Source organism: Canis lupus, chromosome 10 (assembly GCF_003254725.2).
Source record: "Canis lupus dingo isolate Sandy chromosome 10, ASM325472v2, whole genome shotgun sequence".
Classification (NCBI taxonomy): Eukaryota; Metazoa; Chordata; class Mammalia; order Carnivora; family Canidae; genus Canis; species Canis lupus.
The window spans coordinates 51,399,302-51,419,052 of NC_064252.1; the positions used below are offsets into that span (position 1 = coordinate 51,399,302).

The window sequence follows — 19,751 nt, forward strand, 5'->3', positions numbered from 1 at the left end:
CGTTGAATTCAAGTCAGCAAGAAAATGAAGGAAAATTTACTCCATGATAGGAAGCTACCATTTCTCGAGCACTTGGTATGTGTCAGACTCAGGCTAAGATCACAAAAATACAATCTTATTTATCATTCATTTGTTCATTTGTAGTTCATTAACTGTGCAAAGTAATAAATAATAAATGAGCACATATTCTGTGCTAGGCACTGTGTTAAGTACTGAGGATAGAAAACAGACCTTTCATTTTGGTGGGGTATCCTCAAAACAAGCCTATTAGTGGCTCTATTTTACGTATGAGAACTCTGTGTCTGGGATAGATTAAGTAACTTGCTTAAGGTCAAGATGATGAATGTTGGCATTGGAATTTGAAGCCCAGTCAGTGACTCAGATCTGTTCTTAGCCACCAAGCTCTAAGCTCTGTAGCATGGCATCAATATAATAGAGTCTTTGGTTAATATGTATAATTAAAATAAATATTATATCGTATAGACTTATGCTACTCAGCTTGAGATTGGCATCATCAGCATCTCCTGGGAGCTTGTCATAATTACAAATTCTCAAGCCCTACCCTAGACCCACTGAAGCAAAGTCTCTGGGGGTGGGGCCTGGGAATCTGTGTTTTAACAGTCTCCACATCATTCCATGTGTGTTAAAGTCTGAGAAGCACTGGTATAGACTGTGGTTTATACAACCTATTATAAAAGCCTTTTCATTTTTTCCCCTTAATTTTGGCTTCAGTTGAACTTTTCACATGCTCTTAGTTTTTATTATACCTGACTGCTGGGTGAATGTCACCTCACTCTTGTTATGGTTCAAATGGCCCCAGCCCAGCAGGTTTTGTGAATGAGCCACTCTTTTTGAAAAGGAGCCACAGAAGGAAACAGAGGTGTGGAACAATGAAGGAAGCAGTTGATAGGGATGTACTCCTTGAGTTAAAGGCTGTTAATGCTGGGGCCTAGGGTGGGATATGATGAAAGTACAAGGCCCCCTCACCCTGTGAAAAATGTGCTCCACCACCCCCCTGCAGTAGGGGCATGGGGCTGCAAGTGGGCCTGTTGTGGCTGATTAGCCTGGTAACGAGGGTCACCTGATTTCTCTGTAAGTGAGGCTGGGGGAAGAATTTCTTCCCTGAAATCAGGCTGCTTCTAAGGCACCATCAACCTGAGTGAGGGGGCTGGAGAGGGAGGCTGAGAGATGAGACTAAAGTAGGGTGTTGAATATTTTAGCAAACTGTCAACTTTAATGTCTCCAGGCTGCATCTATCTTTGAAATCAGGGTGCTCTGGGGTTTCTAGCCAGCCAGTTGCCTAGTAACATGAGTGAAACACTGAGGACTAGCCACTTGAAAGTTTATTTTTGTCCTGAGTTAGTTGCTGAAGATTGAATGTGATCTGGTAGCTTGGAGTAATATTTCATTTTTATTCATGAGCTGGGGAAATAAGCACATACTTACAGGGAAATCAGCGTCGTCCCGTTGAAGGCATGACTTTGTATTTCTTCAAACCCATTTCTATATAGTTTGCTGAAGTGAGAGGAGAGAGAATTTAGCAGTGAAAGAAGCACATTTTGAAACCACACACTCTTCCTTCTGTGACACTCATTACTAAGATAATTACCGGCATTCACAATATCTAGCTCTGTTTCTCCAACATTTTGGATTCTAAGGAGCTGGTGAGATGTAACTGGTGGGTTTTTTTGTTTTGTTTTGTTTTGTTTTTAATTTTTTTTCTTCCTGCTCTAGTTTGGCTTAACCTCCATCAGCAGCAGCATCACCAATTTGTTTGTTTATTAAGTATTATTAGGTGCCAGATACTTGATCAGTCATTCTACATACATTTTATGACTTAATCCTCACTGTCATTTCCATGATACCAATGAGAAATCTAAGTTTCAATGTTGTTGTGTAGTTGGCTCAAAGTTAAAGAAAGTAGGGGTAGAAGTAGAATTAGTGGCCAGAGCTATCTGCCTAGCATTCAAGTCTTGCCTCTGTTTCTACAGGCCTGTGCGGGTGTGTGGGCTTTCCAGCCGACTGAATGCAGGGAGCAGAGGGAGACTCCAGTACTGAGTTAGCTTTTCTTTTTCTTGCATGGGTATGTGTTTTTGCTGATGTCATATTTGGCTCCATAACCAAGAAGATTTCAATTCCTGTTAAAGGTTCTTTAACCAGTTGTGGATAGTGAAATCAATTTAGTTGGGTGCAGTCAGCATTTAGCAAAATGAAATAGAACAGAATAGGACAAAATGGAAAATATTGGAGTGTGTTGCATGTAATTAGGGTAGTACTATTTTTGGAATTTTGTTCCACCATTTTTCTATGTTATATATATATATAAATATACATACATGTATATAGATCTGTACATGTCTGCCTAGAATAAGATGAAAGAGGTTTCTCAAGACAGATGTTGGGTAATGTTGGATCCAGGAACAAGCTTAGAGAGGATCAAGTGGGTACACCTTCATTTGCAAAGAACGGAGGAGGCTCAGAAAGGAAAGTGACTTGTCTAAAGCCCACCACAGGCAGAAATGGGACTGGAATGCACTTTGTCTGGGGCTAGCTAACTTCCAGCCTATCAGTTTCATTGGGTGTTTTCACTTTTATTCTTGAGATACCCACTTGACCCCTCTTCCTCCTCCTGCAGGGCTGTGCTTGATGTCATGTTTTTGTTTTGTTTTGTTTTTTAAGATTTATTTATTTATTCATGAAAGACACAGGCTGAGAGAGAGAGGCAGACACACAGGCAGAGGGTGAAGCAGGCCCCTCACAGGGAGCCCAATGCGGGACTCAATCCCAGATCCTGGAATCATAACCTAAGCCGAAGGCAGATGCCCAAGCACTGAGCCACCCAGGCGTCCCTGTCATGTTCTTTTTGTGGCCTTCTCTGGCTGCCCACTTAAACTACACCCTCCCTTCCCCCTGCATTCCCACATTCCTATCCCCCCACCCCCTCATGGATTTGCTTTTCCTCTGTGACTTTATCAGCATCTGACTTGTGATTATACCATACTCTTTATCATCTATCTTCCCCAGCAGAATGTAAGCTTCATGAGAGCAAGGATTTCACACTGTTCTGTTTCTTGCAGGATCTCCTGCATCTAAAATAGTGCCGGGTACTTGGGACAATTACAATAAATATATGTTAAATGCATTGGATGAACAGATGGGTATATGCAAGATGAATTTCTTACTGTAAATCATAGCCAACCAAGTAAGTTTGAAAGTCACATTCTTAGAAATATTTGTGCGAGTTCTTCATGAACAATGATGTAATGCTCCAGTGAGAGAGGGCTATGCTGTGGAATAGCATAAAATTAAGCTCCAGTATCTGGCAAGACCCTAGCTTCCCTTCTAGGGTTGCTGGTAGTTGCATGGTCATGTCAGGGATGGCCTAGTGGGTTTGACTTAAGAAACAGTTTGGGGATGCCTGGGTGACTCAGCGGTTGAGTGTCTGCTTTTGGCTTAGGTAGTGATCCCCGGGTCCTGGGATCGGATCCCACATCAGGCTCCCTGCGAGGGGACTGCTTCTCCCTCTGCCTATGTCTCTGTATCTTTTTCTGTGTCTCTCATGAATAAATAAATAAAATCTTTAAAAAAAAAAGAAACAGTTTAGACACAGTCCCCAGCTGTCTGTGTTCCACGTGGCTGTTGTTTGCAAGGTTTCTCTGGCCTTTGTTAAATAAAACAAGTATGGAATTTCATCTTGTGGTGTATATGGATGTGTGTAGTGTGTATGTGTGTGGGGAGGGTCTCTTTCTACTAATACATAGTAGACCTGAGATAAACCAGCATATAAATAAATCTAAGTAGGACTCTTGAAGCATGACATTTGCACTGGAATTCAGAAAATACAGAGATTACAAAATAATTCATAAAGCCTCCTTATTAATTTGAGTTCAGAGCAAACTCATTTTGTAAAACCCCCGAGTCTCTTGTCATGCTTGCTACATAGCAGGAGCTCAGTCAACAGGCTGCGTGGGGCAGTAGCTTTGCCCTTCCACCTGAGGAACAGTCTTCTCTGGCTTCTTTTCTTGCTCTTCTGTGCTTTCTTCTGGAATTTTGAATTTACAACCTCATTTATGAGCTCTTAACTGTGTTCTGTAATGGATTATTGGTGCCATTTTTCAGTTGTTTTCTAGAATTTGAGGGGATAGGTACTTGGTTTATCTCCATTGTTTTGTGTAATTACATACAACCTTGCCTCCTTAGCAGCTCAAAAAAAAGAATTCTTTTTAAAAATTTATACTCAGAATGTTATTCTTTGGCAGTCCCTTATCATTTGGGGGTTTGAATTCCTTTATAGCAACTTCTTGCAGATGAAGGAATCATGTTAGACTTTTCTCTGAACTTCTTTGAAATAGAATTTCTTAGCATCTCTGCCAGTGTTTGTCAAAACATTCCCATTCATCTACTGACTCAGAATCAACTGGAGCTGCTTGCCAAAAATGCAGACTCAGACCTATTGACCAGGTGCACTGCAGAGATCTGGAATCAAAATCTTGTAATGATATTCAGGAATATGTACTTTTATAACAAGTTCTCCCAGTGAGCCTTGAGCATGTCACTTTGGGGCTCCTTGCTCTGGGGTACAGCATAGGATGATGATAAAACTCTCAGCATTTTCATATGCTAGAGAACTGAGTCCAGAGTCTGGTCCCCTTATTGCTCTCTCTACCTTCTAAGTGATGGAGCTACATGTAGAGTGAATTAAGAAAAAGTAGCTCCTACTTTATTTTGAGCAAAGCAAAGCTGCCAGCAGTTGTCTGGATGCCCCTTCCCCATATTGTTATGTGCTGTCCTGATCCTAGTTTTGATACATATTAGGATTTTGTAATTACTTTTTTCATGGGGTTTACAATGACATTGCTCTTAGTGCAGCTTTCTGGTTAAATTTGTAAATCTTCAACTCAACTGCCTGGGCTTGAACCCCAGCTGACTACTCATTAGCTGAGTTCCTTTAAGCCGTTATTTAACCTCTTTGTGTCTTAATTTCCTAATCTGAAAATAGGGATGATAATCACAGTATTGACTTCAAAAGGCTGTTGGGTGGATTAAAAGGCTAAACATGTGTTAAGCACTTAGAAATAAGTCCTGGAACACAGTAAAGGCTTAATGTGTTATTGTTGTTGTTGTTATTATTATTATCATTATATTGTGGTTGTTCCATCTCTCTGACCAAAATAGAGGGTAAGGGTCTTCCTTGCCATGCTCTGGAGAGGACTGCCATGAAATGCAGTAGTTGGTCTAATTGAACTGTCATCCAGTGGGGCAGGGGCCTTCCTTTTCTCCATGGAGCAGGTCAGTTTAGTGGCCCAGACTGCCTCACAGGGACTCACTCTCCAGAGGCCCTCAAACATCTTTGGTCTATGTTGGTATCATTGACATTTTTGTATTAGGAAATTTTTCATGTCGTGTTTTTGTTTTTTGTTTTTTAATAGCCTGGGTCCTTATTGTCCCGACTTTCCAAAGAATGAGGCTATTTCCTTTTCAGCTGCTGCTCCTCTGCTTTGTTCTTACCAGTTGTGCACAAGAGAAGGTGTTGCTTTGTTTTGATTACAACAGTGGCTTCCTTACTTTGGAGAAGTTATAAATATGAGTGGGAGGCCTCCTGCTGTCAGGCCTGCAGAATGCTTTAAAATGCCCCTTAAAACATCTGGAGAGTCACTTCAGATAACTTTTTTCCCCAAACATCATGGTGTCAGAATTAAATGAGAATGGCTCCCTTTGCCTTGAGGATGCTGTCACAAGCACAGAAGTGATTTCCCCCCCCCTCCTGTATTACAATAGCTGCACCTTACTTTAAAGCATTGTCTATGTTCTCTATTCAAATGTCAGCAATTGTGATTCAAAAAGAGAGAATGTCACCTTTTTATTCAAAATAGGGTTCAGGCTTTAGAACTTAATCACAGATGATACTCTAATTCTGAATGCTGCCCTGAAACAAACTCCAAATATTCCTGGGGCTCTAAAAGCATTTCTGGGGTTATATTAACAGTATTAGATGGTCTACTGTAGTTTGCTTTTGGATCATGTGACCACCTAGCTTTTGGATGATTTTAAAGCAGAAAGCTTAATTTGTGTTTGCAGATCTGCAGGGTCTCAAAAAGTGGCCTCAGGGTTTCTATTTTAGAAAATATGCCCATGGTGATATATCTATAAGCAAATTTTTATCAAATGACTATATAGATACCTACTAAAGAACAAGGATCCTAAATTCATCACTTTCTCCTCCCTGTGGTGTTTTGCTGGACTTCTTTTATACCTGAATAATTCCTCTGTGTAGAGTGTATGAAGACGCTTCTTTAGTGGATACCCTGGCAGTGGTTGTATGGATAACTTGTCACCAGTCACTGTCACCAAGCCGATCACTGTACACTGCCATGACCCTAGTTCTGAATGATCATCAGAATACCCCCATTTCTGTGGGGCTCACAGTCTCAATGGCAAGGGAACCCTCTCTCTGATGTGGGCATACCTCCTGCCTTTCAGCAGCGCTGAGTTGTTTTGTTTCCCTTCATTTCCCTCAACCAGGTTCATAGCATCTTATAGGACTTTAACATATGTAATAACAAAAAGATAACAAGCATCCAAAAGAATGATGACAGCAATGGATTATAATATATTGAATAAAATTTTTGAAAAATCTACTTCCACAGTGATATTTTAAAAAGAGATTGAGAGGAGAGGATTCTTCTTCTTTTTTTACAGAAGTGTACTGATAACAAATGTAGAAGAATGATCAAATTTAAAATTTCCATTTTGTAACTCACTGCATAATAACCGAATAATCACTTGATGCTGAAACCATTAGATGAAGCAATGTTGGCCAATGGGCTATTTGCACCCACTCAAAGTTCCCACTATGGTTTATTATTAATGACAAAGGGAAAAATGTGCCCTTACAATGAAGATGTCTGGCAGTCACATTTAACCAAATGGCCAAGGAATGTGGGATGATGTACCTTCTGGTTTGATGCACTGGGAGAGATACAGCATGTCTTTTGCAATGTTTTTGGAGAAATGTTGACCTGAATCTAATCCTGACAATACAGTCAGATGAATCCAGACAACTGGCCTGGGCTCCTTCAAGGAATTCGTGTCATTCAGAACAAAGGAAAGTGAGGGAGCACATCTTAGTGGGTGGATAGGAGGTGAGGTTGAGAGGACCAAGGGACATAATAGTGAAAATGCAATCTATAAAATTTTGATTGGATTCTGAGTTTTAAAAAAATCTATAAAAGACATTTTCATTGGAATGTGGACTGTAGGTTGGACAATGTCATTAAATTCATGGTTTTGTTTGTTTATTGTTTGTTCAGGTGTAATGGTGTAGTTACGTAGAATATCCCTGTTTAGGGGAGATACATGCTGAAGTATTTAAGGTATGAATTGTCATAATATCTATAAACTTCTTTTGGATGGTTTGGTCCAAAGGAAATGCACTGTATGTAATTACATACATAGAGATGGAGTGGGTGTAGCAGGCTCCTAATAGTTGATAAATCTAGGTAAGATGTATAGGGGTGATGTTGGAAAGACAAATGGAAATTGACTCCACTTGTCCACTGAAAATTTTAAAATAAAAAATATTTAAAAAGAGACAATGAGACATGATGTTTTCAGGATTGTCTAAAACATCTGGCTTTCTGAATATTATTAGCTTTTAATTATGGCGGTGTTATGTAGTTGACACGATGTAATTGAATTTGCATGAGGAGGTATTAATAATCCCTTTGGATACACAGAGACAAGGCCATGCCTGGGTGGTGTAACTTGACTAAGATTCATTAAACACAGAGCCAGGACTAGAACCCAGGCTTTCTGTTTCAACCTTCAGCAATCTCTTTAGTGTGGCTTATCAGAGGTGCAGCCTGGAATCCTGCCATCCTTTTTGCCAGGCATTCTTTCTTTGAGAATTAGTTGCCATGACCTTTCCTTCTCTTTGTAGAGTTCAGGCATGAATCAAAGTTGCCTCTTTTTTGAGACTTGTATGACCAGTCATCTAGAATATTTTAAAGGTGGTGCAGCCAAATCCTGCTCGCTCAGGGGGTACATTTCAAGGTGGCCTCTTGAGGAGATTTAATGAAAAGCCAAAGTGGCTATAAAGGGACATAAGAGTATAATGCATAGTTTTAGCATTAGCCCCACTGAGCTTCTCCAGCATCAAGTGAAGTGTTTTGTTTTCATTAAATGAGCTCACAGTTGGTAAAAATTGGGGGGGGGGGGGGAGGGCAGGAAAGTTTCCACAAAAAGCAAAATCTCAAATACTAATAATGAAGAGAGAAGGCCTACTTTCATTATTTTCTAATTAGGGAGTTGAACTTTATAGCCGAGAAAATAGGGCTTTCCTCTTTAAGTGTAATACCCTTTTTCCAGCAGGGTGCTCCACAGGATCCTTCACTGACAGAAGGGCCCATTCAGTTGAGAACAAGTGCCAAGCAAATGACTAATCACTCTGCTTCCAGATGAAGGGCTGAGAGTGAGAAGGGGGGATGGAAGCACAATGCCCCCTGGGCCTGCTAGGAGAGATAGATCTGCAATCCTCATTAACTTCAGAGGTGGGGCAATTTTGCCCTGTTGGTAGGCACTGTTCTTTTTAAAATCATAACTAATATAAGTTAATGACTCCACAATAAAAATACTGTGCAGCTCTCATGTGCCCATGCTGAAATGTAACATGTGAAAGGAACCTTTGGTTGTTCCTTGAGTTCGATGGGGTGGTCCAGTCTTTGGATCTCACAGAACCCTGTGGATCATCCCAACATTTGTATTCTTGTGATTGTTCTCGGCATCTTCTGTCCTTTCCTTCATTCCATTTCCACTTCATTTCTATGGCTGTACAGTTACCTGGGAGGAGTACCATTTGGGTCCTGGTTATTTTTAGATTTAGGTCAAAATCAAAGGAAGTCTAGGATATTTGTGATCTTTCAATAAAGGCTACTCTATTGGGTGGTTTCTTCTTATTACTTTTGTCAGAGTTACTTCTAAGGTTTTAATTCTTTATCCTAGCATTCAAGACTCAGCAATCCAGTTTCCCTTCCACCCCTGCCATTTATCTAAACCTATTTCCTGTTTCTTAAGCTGGGTATGTACTACCCAATAAGTAAGACATATCCTCTTGTCCTTGTTCTCATAGCCATGCCTTTGCTCACGATGTTCCTTCGCTTAGACTATTCGCTCGCCCTTTTTTGGTATGTGGTACCACATAATGGTTAAGACTGATTCTGGAGCCACATGGGTTCTAAATCATGACCCTGGGAAAATTAGCCTTGTAGTGCCTTGGTTTCCTCATTTAAAAATGAGACTGTTAGTTCCTACCTCATAGGGTTGCTGTGAGATGTAAATGAATTTTTAAAAAAGTACTTAAAAACAGTGCAGCGTTTACTTAAGTGCTGTATAAATATTAGCTGCTATTATCACATTTATCCATACAAATGTTGCTGATACTACAAGGTCTAACTGAAGTCTCAGCTCCACTGTGCAGCCTCTTCTGACTTCTCAAGCCCAAGAGGACTTCTTCGAGACTTCTAATTTCTGCATAACAAACTCTCACAGCGAATATCTACTGGTTTGTATTATCCTTTCATTATTTCATGTTTGGCCCCGTAATTTCTCCATTTTCCCTGTAAGTGAGATTCTGAGTTCCTCGGGGACATGGATTGTATGTCTTTTGTGTTCTCAGTAGAGACATAGGAAGACCCCCCCCCCCTCCATCCCAAGGTATGCAGTCACACCCCATGCAATCTTTGTTCTGACAGGAGATGTGATAAATGAGTAGTTCTGGATACATGCAGCAGTGAGTTAGGAATACTTTATAAAGAGCTGGAAGGGCTATAGTGTGTGAGGGAAGTAGAAGAGCAGAAAGACTGTAGAGAAGATTTTCTAGGCTATCCTGTCTCCTTCCTGGTATTTAAGAGCTGCAAGTAGGGGCACCTGGGCGACTCAGTGGTTGAGCGGCTGCCTTTGGCTCAGGTTGCGATCCTGGGTCCTAGGATTGAGTCCTGCAACGGTCTCCCCACAGGGAGCCTGCTTCTCCCTCTGCCCATGTCTCTGCCTCTCTTTCTGTGTCTCTCATGAATAAATAAGTAAAATCTTAAAAAAAAAAAAAAAAGAGCTGCAGGTAAAAAATTTATCTTGAAATAAATTTTGTTTTTTGGTTTTTTTTGGTTGCTGCTCTATATTCTTTTGATTGCAATACTCTTGTAACATGTAATTATATTGTGGAGTTACACCTACACAAAGTAAAAAGTACTATACAATTGCAATTTATATTGATACCAATATTTAGAATCCATAATATAAAAGTGAATCCTCTGAGATGGTCTCTTCTCTTGCTTCACAACAACCTCCTCATTTTGGGGTCATCCAGTGCATGCTCTCTCTTTAAGGGCAAGCTCATTTATTGACTCATTACAACCCTGTCAAGGGCTGTAACCAAAGCAGAAAGACAAAGAGGGATATGGATGTGGGGAAAAGAATTGAGTATGGGTACTGGACTTTGGATACAAGTGAGACATGGTGCCCAGAATGCTCTGTCTGAATGGTGGGGCAAAGGCAGGTACCCCATGTGCAGATGGCTGGGACCCCAAAGAGAAAGAAGTCAGGCAGATGAACAGTGAAGAGAATAGGTTGGGTTATCTGCGAACTTTATGTGCATGTGAATCACTCGGTACTTGCAGATTCCAAGTCAGTAGTTCTGAGTCACAAGAGTCTGCATGTCTAACCAGCTCTTAGAAGATGCAGTAGATGCTGGTCCATGGACCATACTTTGAATAGCACACCTTAGGAAAGAACATAAAAGGGGTAGGAGCTATGAGCCTCATAACCTGATGAGTGATTGTCAAATAAAAAGACACTATTTTCAAGTTTTAAGTGATAGAAGGAATGAAAGCAAAGTAAAAAATCAGAGAGAGAGAGAGAGAGAGAGAGAGAGTAAACTAGTAAATGCAGGGTCTATCGATCAACTATCCTACCTACTTGGAGAATATTTTTCCAAACTTCTCATTTAAAACTTGAAATTTCTGTGCTCTTTCCCTCCAGGCTCTGTCTTCCCAGCTTCAAAGCATTCCATTGATGCAGTGAACAATTTCATCAGTTGGAAATTTGGTCACTGTCAATCCTCAGGGCCTGTCTGATTAATTTTAAACTGAGTGGTTTGGTTGGTTGTGTGAACACATGGCCCAGCTGCAATCCACACAACTGCTCTCATCCTTAGCATTTTAGGTCATAAAGAACGTTACTGGTGAATGAGGAACGTGGCCAAAGATGAGAAAGAGCTCACCTCAAGCTAGAAGCGAGAATAGCAGGAGCCTGTATGTGAATCTGGGAGTTTACTCACAGTGTTATGGATTCATTATTCATCCCTTGAAAAGCATTTCCTGGTATGGTGGTTATGTGTAAGTTATCACAAATTTCCCTGGAGGAATAAAATGGGAAATATTTACTTTCCAAATTTTAGCTGCAAATAGGAAACTGTTACGCATAGCAATCAGCCTGGTACTTACAGAATGAAATTAAATTCAGAGGAGAAGATCTTCGTAACATCTGGAAGCTTTCGGATGCCTGTGTTACAGATGCTCCTGTGATTTGGGGCAGGGTGGGGATGTGGGCAGAGAGTGAGTAAAAATGATTGTTATTAAGGCATAAAGATAAAAGCAGCAGAAAGGCACTTTGCAAAGACTATTTTCACATTAAAAATATTGAGTTTGGCTTTCTTGGTAGTACTTTTGACTGTTGAAGATTGTCAGAATTTTAAAGCCCCTAACACAATGGAAAAAGTTGCTCTAAAGACTCCCGTTTAAAGATCTGGGAGCCGGGACTGAACTTTCAGGTCTTTTTCATTTATATTTATGTTTCCAGCCTGTCTTTTTCCTATTGCATCAATTGCATTTTTTCTGTTGTATTCTATCTTATTCTTTTATGGCAATTTGCTCTTGATAGTTCTAGAAAACATCCCTCTACTTTGAAATAGTCTCTAACTCAAACACTTTAGGAATATTAATCTCTTATGAGAAATCCATATCCCTTATTAAAAAAAAATAGTTCTCTCTTTCGCTACCTTGTGGTTCAGGAAGTTCTTCTTTATAACTTACTGAAATCACTGAACATTCTTTTGGTCATTGGAGCTAGTCAAGGCTCTTCTTCCTCTCACCTTTTATTTAAACTTCAAAGAAGAGAGAAGCAGTGATAGGTTAAATTGAAGGATATCTTATTACACAAGAATGGGACTCCTTTAGAGGAGTCCAGGCATCTGGATTTTCCCTAACCAAGTTTTAAATTCACCTATGAGGGACTGCAGAAACTGATATGAACTTCCTTGCACTCTGGTGACAATGGAAGGAAGCCAGGTTCTCCTTTGGCTCTTTCTGATGCTCCTTCTTTCCTGTAACCACACTGAATCCTTGCCCTCTCTGTGACTGATGATGGCATTGTAACTTAGCAATGTGTACTGGAGTTGGAGGAATATCACTTTTTTGGGGGGTGAAAATGCTTTTTAATAAAGACCATGATTCTTAGATAACAAGGAATATAGAGGTCAAATTTGGTTCTGGGATTTTCTTGTATTTTTCTTTTTTTTTTCCTTCTGTTTTTCTAAAGTGATTGATTTTGCAGATGCCTATGTGTCCTGCACAACCTCAGAGGCCTGGAAAAGTGGAACACCTGGTCTGGGAACCGTCCAGTTTTAGAGCTGGCAAAAGAATTACGCTTGTGCCAGCAGCAGCTCCTCTAGGAGGCCCCAGGGCAAAGCTATACAGGTGACAAGAGAGATGTCCAGACCCAGAGAGATGTCCTCCCCTCTTTTCCAATTTTTTTTTTTTTTTTTTTAGGTGGTAGGTAGAGGCTGTGGGTTTCCACCCCTTGGAGATTTTATGAAATTTAACTTGTCAGGAAGAAGAGAGGACATCTGTGTTAGAAGGATTTAAATTTTTCTGTGTGAATATGTGACTGCTTGACATGTGAGAAGATCCATAGTGATCAGTTTAGAGGCTGTATCAGGTTTCAGGAATTTTGGTTTTGCTGGCAAGGCAATGAATCTGCTGGGTTAGAGTGGTACTCAATGTATAATTCTAACTAGACTTAATAAGATTTAATGGGAAATAGAAAATAATGATTTAGTTTATAACAGTGCCTACCTCAAGGCAGTACTTAAAAGTTCTCACTTCAGAAATGAACAAATGAGATGAAGGAATCAGTAATTCTTAACCAGAGATGGACGTCAAATCAGAATTGCCTGTCCTCCTTTCATTTGTGGTCTGTCTGCATCACCACCTCACCGAAGAGATTCCGATTTACCCTTTTTAAAGTGTCATGGCCTCTCCTCCCCATTCCCACGATCAGTTTTGAAAATCATTGCAAAGGAGATAATACTCTTCTCTTGTGTTTTTTGGAGAGTGAAAATGTTGGGAGCCACTTACATGGATTCTGAAAGCACCCAGCCTGGTGGCTGACAAGAAATGCTGATTAAATTTTAATCAGAAGGCTGAAGACAGACGTGCAAATAATGCTAAGTATATAGTTAAAAAATTCTTCCCAATCTTTTAATTATTTTGATTTTCATCAGATACCCAATGTCCCTCCTCAGTTACTCAAAAAGGAGAAATCCTTACAGGTATTTTAACCGGGGGAGATTTCTAAATGCTCCAGGCTCGATGTACACCAGGTTTTTGGTGTTCTGGATGAGTCTGTAAAGAGAGAAGGAGCAGTTTAAGAAATGTATATTGTTTGGAATGCACCAGACCATGGTCACCAGAGGATGCTGGCTGAAAATGGCATCAACAAAAATCAAGTGACTTTGATGTGCTTGAGAGGATCTCCTGAGAGCCTGGAGATGAAAACTGCAAGGTGAGAGCCAGCTGGCTCTTGCCAGGAAGCTCTGTTCTCAACCTCTTGTTGAGGCAGGTGTAAACATAGCTGGGAGTCTGTTCCACCCCAACTTAGTGAGGTAGCACCAACTTCCAGAATTCCTGGCCAAGAAGATCCTGCCCCACCATGGAGCCTACACACTGGGGGTGATGGGAGATTCCAGTCTCAAGTCAGATGAGCAAATTGGCTACTCTCCTTTATAGGCAAACTGGTCTTCTTCATACTGGGCTGGCAGCCCACTGATCAATTATCCATATGGGCACTCATTCTTTGGATTAGTACAGGGGCTTGGATTTGGGGGAGATTTATGCCCATTGTATAGGTAATTCGTTATGTGATGATGCCCAGCCTCCTAACTTCCATGGGCTAGTGTGCCCTTCTATAAAATTATAGTAATAATATGCACTCTTCCTACCTCATAGGTTGGTATGTAGTGAGTAATAGAATAGGTAGAGATAATGTCAGAGGCAGGGCTTTGTAAAGTATTAAAGTACAGCTATAACTAACTTTACAGTGGTGTGATTGGCCTTATCCTTATTTTTCCAGTGACTCTGACACTTTGAGAAATGGCCACAGTTGTGTGTCTACTTTGGATTCAATAAAAGGCCAGTAAATGCCTTTGACTTTCTTACCCCCTGCCACAACCACCTGAAGAAATGATAATTACTCTTGTTCTACAGAGAAAATATAGTGTATTGGCTAGTTAGAGGGGCTCTGGAGTCAGTTTGGTTTTACATCCTGGTTTTACTAATTGTGTGACCTTGGATACATCACTTAAAGCTCAGTTTCCTCATAGGGTAGTTTTTGAGAAGTCAATCTGTGTTTCTGGTTCACAGTAAAGCTTAAACCAAAGTTAACAATTATAATAGTTGATGAAATCAGGATGTTGAATGATTTATCTCTAGTCACACAGTTGAGAAGTAGCACAACTTGGAAGTAAACTCCATTTTTCTGACCCTGAGTCTGGTGTTCCTTCCCCCTTACTATGGTTACCTAATGTTTGTGCCTATTTCCATCTTTTATGTCCTTTTGATTCTTTAGAGGTGAGTGATTTGTTGTAATTATTTTTATAACAACTTAGTGAAGCAATCATGGACCATATAAGGCATTATATAGGTAGGATGGAAGGAAATTTTATCTCTTAAAGAGCTTTTGGGGTCTCACCTGAAACTACTCATCCATACATTCCCTCACTCAGCAAACATGTAGTAAGCACCTACACTTGTAAGTATTGGGGATACAGCTATTAACAAAGAAAGCCTCATGGGGCTAACATCCTAGTCTCAGGGCCTTCCTTTGGAAAAGTCCATAAACTTTCCCTTAGAGCATTTTGTTTTTCTTTCTGTTGCACCATGAGCAATTTATTTATCTTAAGCTGTTCTGGTGGTTCCCAGTATAAGCTGTGTTTCATTATCACTTGGGCAGATTTCTAGGTCTGGGACAGCACTGTCATCTGTAATAGTGATGACCTCCTCTCCCTACTCCTCTCCCTTCCACTTTCCTTCCCACCCTCCCACCCCCAAAATTCTACTTCACAGCCAAGTCCAGACTATAAATCTGCATTTGAATACCCATTATTTTGGATTTTCCCATAATCAGCTGGTGAAGTAGTCTTATCTTCCTGACTATACTGTCATCTCCTGGGGAGGATTTATATTTTATCTCCTCTGTATTCTAGCAGCACTGGACCCTTGGTTGGACATGTGGCAGGTACCTCTCACATACTTATCAATCAGTTATTCTCTTTAGATAATTGCTAATTGGACCATTCATACGGAGGCCTTGTGGTGTGGTGGGGAATGCCCAAGCGTTGAAGAAAGACAGGCCAGGGTGGAATCACAGCCCTGCCATTCTCTACAGTGCCACACAGGTCAAGTTACTGACTTTTCTAAGCCTCCATTCCTTCCCCAGAACAAAAGGAGTAATTAACACACTTTTCAGGGAAGCTGTGAGGATAAACACAACCTGGAGTGGGAGTGGGGGGAATGCCAAGCACTAGTGCATGGAAAATGTTTGTTGCTAACTTCCTTCCCCTTCCCTTAACTTTCAAAAGGTGAAATTTTTAGAAGCTCAGGGTTGAGCCAAATGAGGCAGCAGTAAGAAGCCTGGTTTGAGAGTCACATGACTCAGTTTCTAGCCCCAATTCCAGCACTGACTTGCTGTGTGACATCAGACAAGTCAGTTAACCTCTTTGGGTCATGGGTTCATCATCTGAAAACTGAATTGAGCCAGTGTTCACCCATCTTTTTTTTTTTGTAAATTTGAGGAAAATGATAATTTGGGAAAAACTGTTTTTAAGAATCAATTCTAAAACATCACAATAACAATAACAAACAGCATACACATGTCCAACACAGGGCTTTACATGGTAGGCTTCCAAGAATCATTTACTAAATAAATGAAGATGCCCAAACAGTCCCCAATAAACTAATTCATGATCTTTAAGCTCTTTTTCAAATTTTCTCACTATCCCAGATACCTCATACCCTCCCTTCCATAAGGTAAGAGCTACTTGGCAGGACTCCACAATGTCAATTTTAATTTCCAACTTTGTGTTGTGATGTTTCAGAGTTTATACAGCTCCCAGGGAGAAGCAGTTGTCACCATGGCAACCTTCAGGGCACTGCAGTGAGAGAAATTAGTGCCTGCCCAGACCTAGTAATTGCTATAGTCTTTTCCTCTTGGATTCCTAGCAGTGGATGCTTGAATACAAATACTGAGTGGGCTCCAGCCAGCGAGGGTAATAGTGTACAGCAATAAACTATCTGTTAGCTGATGCTTACATTTCAGACAAATTGAGGAGGTTGTCAAAGGCATTAGCTTCTATCTTTTCCAGTGAATCACTCTGAGAGATTTCACTAGGGGAGAGAGAGAGAGAGAGAGAGAAAAAAAAAAGAAACGTGAAAGAAATGACCATGCATGCATCACAATCAGCTGTGTGTGTGACTCAACAACTGGAGGCTCTAGGGTGTCTTTTTAAAAAAGAACAGGGATGCCTTATGTTGTCCTCACATCATAAAGTGCTACCATCTCCCTTTAGGAGCATTGATGGGCATCTATAACCCAGGTGAAGTTGAAATGCAGGTTTCAGTAACCCCTCTTTGTGTGACAGGTTTTTTTCTTGTTTATCTATGACTTGGAGTCACAGATTGTTACAAGTGGACAGGTCTTTTGAGAAAATCTAGTCAGATTCTCTTGTATTGCAGCTTTGGAAATTGAGATTCTTCAGAAGAGAGGCAAAAGTGTTTATGGGAAGGTTCACGACCAGGATCCAGATGTCTGAATTCTCAACTCCATCATTCCAGTGAGGTTTTAAATTGGGTTGCATTTGTCGTTTCATAACTCTTTCCTTTTCCCAAAATCCGGCTCTGAGGCAATTGCAAGATGGTCAACTTCTGCACCTAGTGCCCTTTCTGGGTTATAACTGTTGATTTCTTTTCTTTTCTTTTTTTTTTAATAAAGATTTTATTTATTTATCCATGAGAGACACAAGGAGAGAGAGGCAGAGACACAGGCAGAGGGAGAAGCAGGCTCCATGCAGGGAGCCTGACATGGGACTCCATCCCAGGTCTCCAGGATCACGCCCTGGGCTGAAGGCGGTGGTACTAAATCACTGAGCCACCTGGGCTGCCCCTAATTGTCTATATCTTTAACTATTTTTCTCTTTTAGCAAATTGAGGGCAAGCAGTATGTCCTGTTCACTTCTGAATCTTTGGTGACTTCATATTGCCTGGTACATAGAGTATGAATGAATGAATGGAGTTTTTAAAAAAGATTTTACATGTTTATTTATTTTATAGAAAGAAAGAGAGTGAACAGGGAGAGGTGCAGAGGGAGAGGCAGAGAATCCCAAGCAGACTACGCTGAGCAAAGAGCCTGACATGGGGCTCCATCTCATGCCCCTGAGATCCCAACCTTGGCTGAAACCAAGAGCTGATGCCCAACCAACTGAGTCACCGAGGCCACCCCTGCATGGATTTTTTTTTTTTAAGACACAAACGTAAAGGAACCAGCTTTGCCATATATCATCCCAGGCATGCAAATAATGTCAATGTTACCCTAAAATCCCAACATAAGCTAACACTTGCTGCCAGCTAAGAAAAAAGTCTCATATTCACAAATTGTACATTTGAATGTTTCTAAGGTTAACATTTACTGAAGCTTTCAGACTTGAGAGCTTTAGCCCATAGAAAGACTGAGCCTAAGGCAGGTAATGTCTTTTATGAACAATACAGTAATGGATTATTCCTGAACTGATTCATTTTATTTGTATCTAATTGTTTGTTTCTTTAGCTGTGGCTGTTTTTCTCATGAGGAGGTCTAATGCATTAAAAGTTATCAAAACTCAACATTTAAATTTGAAAGCAGAAGAATAGGGTTAGGTTCAAGAAACTGACATTTCTGTAATTCTTGGGGAATTATTTTTAATATCCTCATTGCTTGCTGATACCCTATCTAGCAGTCAGAGATTCCCCAAGGAGCTAGGATTGATGATGCAGCATCTTTAGAGATGGAAATTGGCTTGGAAAGCCCAGTGGATTGTTAAGATCAGAGACGCTCTCTAGGAACTAAATGACCTTTGAGGTCCTTTCATGTGGACTAACCTTAAGAAGGATGCTAGAATACTGGACTCCTGAGAAAGTTCTTTCATGTCTGGTGTCTTATGCCCTAGAGGCTGAGACCCAGGGAGAATGGATTAAAGTTACATCTGACACAAATGTGAAATCACCCTGTATTATCAGGTTGCTTTACACTTTTGATAAAGGCCTTTAACCAATACAACTATAAAAACTCTGTTTTTGTCATACACTTATTATATTTTAGATATAAAGATTATCTTCTGATACACAATAAACCTCCAACACATTTTCTTTTATGTAGGTGTTATCTAAAAATGTGACACAAGGGAATAGTGCTCTAGCAGAAGCAGAAGTTTTATGATTGGAATCTATTTTCTTTTCTACTTGAGAAGTTTATTGTCACTTATCAAAATGCATTCAGTTCATTGAAGCAAGGTTAATTATCTGGAATTTAATGACTCTTGAAAATCATACTTTTCTTCAAAAGTCTCTAGATATTATTTGTATTATGAAGATAAAAATACTGAGGTTTCTTTAACAAACTTTCTCTCCTAGAAAAATTATCCCTTTTCAATTATGTTTTCTCTTACAAAAATTTTATTATTCCAATTATGAATGTCTTTTGATATGCAGTATCTTACTTACATTTTTACGACCTCATTAAGTCCTCTGAAAGCTTGAGATGGGACTAGTTTGATAGGGAGATAGGTGAGTGATCTAGAAAAGAAGAAAGGAAAGCCACGAGTTTAATATTTAAGACTGGGCATCTTTTAAGTTCATGAATAAAATGTGTGTGTGTGTGTGTGAATGTGTGTGCATGTGTGTGTGTGTGCGCGCGCATGCATGTGTGACTACAGAGTTCCAACGATTGGATTCAGATGGAGAATTCTAAGTTATATCAATAAAGTGATGTGCCATGACTCACTCTTGGTCTATGTCAAAGAGTATGTTATTTTGTAAGTAAGATCCCGAACTTTGGGATCAGATACACCTAGGTCCAAATCCCCACTCTCTCACTGGCCAGGTGATCCTGAGGATGTTATTTAAGCCCTCTATTTCTGTTTCCAGATCTGTAAAATTGGAATAATAATTTCTGCTTTACAGGTTGTTATGCTAGCTAATCAGGGTAAGTAATGTAAAGAACAGAGCTTGGTACCAAGTAAATAGTTGATAAATAGTTCTAGGTGGCCCCATAGGCCTGGTTGGGAAGATGGAAAAGAAACTGTCTTGGGTAAAGTGGAGAAGTGATTGGTGAAAATACAGTTGGAAACCAGGCTGGTGGGAGAAGGGAAGATTCACTAAGAACATGTTCTTATT

At 40.2% G+C, this 19,751-nt stretch overlaps 1 protein-coding gene across 1 annotated transcript in view; it reads right to left on the reverse strand.

The window, feature by feature from the left end:
* LHCGR (luteinizing hormone/choriogonadotropin receptor) overlaps positions 1 to 19,751 on the reverse strand; it is a 65,445-nt gene that overhangs the window by 21,325 nt on the left and 24,369 nt on the right. Inside the window, exons 4-9 of the mRNA XM_049115070.1 lie at positions 19,080 to 19,151; positions 16,638 to 16,712; positions 13,599 to 13,673; positions 11,496 to 11,570; positions 11,330 to 11,407; positions 1,447 to 1,515 (exon numbers count right to left, since the gene is read on the reverse strand). Coding sequence (XP_048971027.1) covers positions 1,447 to 1,515; positions 11,330 to 11,407; positions 11,496 to 11,570; positions 13,599 to 13,673; positions 16,638 to 16,712; positions 19,080 to 19,151 — 444 coding nt within the window. The remainder of the gene's footprint in view (positions 1 to 1,446; positions 1,516 to 11,329; positions 11,408 to 11,495; positions 11,571 to 13,598; positions 13,674 to 16,637; positions 16,713 to 19,079; positions 19,152 to 19,751) is intronic.